Source organism: Dipteris shenzhenensis, chromosome 17 (genome assembly GCF_047967505.1).
Source record: "Dipteris shenzhenensis isolate YYH24624 ecotype China chromosome 17, Dip_SZ_1.0, whole genome shotgun sequence".
Classification (NCBI taxonomy): Eukaryota; Viridiplantae; Streptophyta; class Polypodiopsida; order Gleicheniales; family Dipteridaceae; genus Dipteris; species Dipteris shenzhenensis.
The window spans coordinates 30,802,731-30,804,645 of NC_141612.1; the positions used below are offsets into that span (position 1 = coordinate 30,802,731).

Genomic DNA, 1,915 nt, shown 5'->3' on the forward strand with positions numbered 1-1,915 from the left:
TAGCAGTGGGATATGGCATTGCAAAACCAGATTCCCATGAAAGGTTGTGGGATTCAAGTTTCGGCCAACATATCTAAGATGAGTGTCTGTGGAGGGGTCCGTGTGCCTGTGGGCATTCGAATGCTAAGCTAGCAAGGCTTTAGGCAGAGAGCGCTTGGGCTGGGCGCAAAGCAGAGGAAAAAGCAAGGGGGGAGAGAGTCATAATCGACACCGCCCAGAATGGGAAAAAAACAAGGTGTTGACCAGTCCTAAGACTTAAACGTTCACGGCTCTATCTAGTGCATGCATAAAAGCTTCCCTTCCTCATCAACAAAGTAATATTCTCTCCACACACACACAGACTGTCTCTCTGTCTCTCATACACTCTACACAGCACAGAGACCATCATGGGTCTCTCCCAGGGACGAGGTAGTGCACCCCTCGCAACCATCTTCTTCTGTCTCTACGCCGCTTTGTGTTTCTGTAGCTTGCCTGCCTCAGCCACCCTATGGACCGTCGGTGGCTCCAGCGGCTGGACTCTCTCTTTCAATTACACCACTTGGGCTGCCGGCAAAACCTTCAAAGAAGGGGACGTTCTTTGTGAGTTGCTCCTTCATCCCTCGCCCATCGCCCAACTTTTCGATCGTCTCTTTGACTCGCAAATTCTTGCTTGCTGGATTGTTCATTCATACTGGTTGCACGCCAGTTTCATTATTAATCCGTCTGAATTCATCTCTCTTTTGCGAGCGAATTGTTGCTCTCAACACTCGTTTCTTCATTTCGTTCTACTCGAGCAAATGTTCTTCACCTCGTTGTTGCTCAGTACTCGGTAGCTCAGCATTCGCTGCACCAATCCCACTAATTCAACGATGTTTGGTTTTGCAGTCTTTCCATACACAGTGGGACAACATGATGTGGCAGTGGTCAGTCAGAGCGAGTATGCCTCCTGCACATCCAGCGGAAGTACATACTCAAATGGAAACACCAACATCACCCTGAATAGCACCGGCCAGAGCTTCTACATATGCACGATTCCTGGCCACTGTACCGCAGGAATGAAGCTAGCTATTGATGTCGTTGCTGCATCCGCTCCTATCAGCTCGCCCACCAAAGCACCCACTCCTTCACACACTCCAGCGCCCAAATCCTCGCCCGCCAAATCCCCCACACCTTCGTCTAGTCAGAGTCCATCCTCTTCAGCTGCTCCTCCAACATCTTCCCCGAGCGGAAGTCCGTCCTCTTCAGCAGCTCCACCCCCATCTTCCCCGAGCAGTAGTCCATCCTCTTCAGCATCTCCGCCTCCCCCCCCCGTCACCTCTTCCTCTGCGCCCAGTACACCGCCCCCGCCACCGCCCAGCTCCGCCCCATCCCTTCAAGCCGGTGCGGCTGTCGCAGCTTTCTTGTCCATTTTGTTGGGGTACACGATTTTGATAGCGTAGGCAGCAACCGTTATGCATATATGGCATAGCAGGTCAAGGCCATAGCCAAATCTGAGTGCGTTTCACGAATTAGTAATCCTGTTGATCACGATCTAGGTATGGTTGATGATTGTTTCATCCGTTCTGCCCTTTGGGAGATGTTTGCAGGCCATTTCGAGATGTTTGCAGGGTCTAAGAGTACTCCAGGTTGTTCAAAGTCCCATTTTTTATTAGTGGACTAAAGTGATAAATTATAATTCTTGATAACTTTTTTTTTGGGATAAATTCTTTTCAATACTCTTTTAAAAAAGGACCAAAAGTAAAGTGCCTTTCTTCCACTAGTATATAGCTTTAGACGTAGACTTTATTTTTTCCTTCTAATTGGCGATCATTTACAAGTCGATACCCTTTCTTCCACTAGTATATAGCTTTAGACGTAGACTTTATTTTTTCCTTGCAATTGGCAATCATTTACAAGTCTACACTTAATTTTTGGCCTGCCGCCTTAGTGAAGGTCC

The 1,915-nt window shown here is 48.3% G+C and overlaps 1 protein-coding gene across 1 annotated transcript; it reads left to right on the forward strand.

Annotated features, from left to right (window-relative positions):
* Positions 1-318: 318 nt before the first annotated feature.
* LOC147891981 (basic blue protein-like) lies at positions 319-1,664 on the forward strand. The gene is made up of 2 exons (XM_087388610.1): positions 319-579; positions 865-1,664. The coding sequence occupies exons 1-2, from the start codon at positions 387-389 to the stop codon at positions 1,416-1,418; spliced, it is 747 nt and encodes a 248-aa protein (XP_087244736.1). The 5' UTR covers positions 319-386; the 3' UTR covers positions 1,419-1,664.
* Positions 1,665-1,915: the final 251 nt, after the last annotated feature.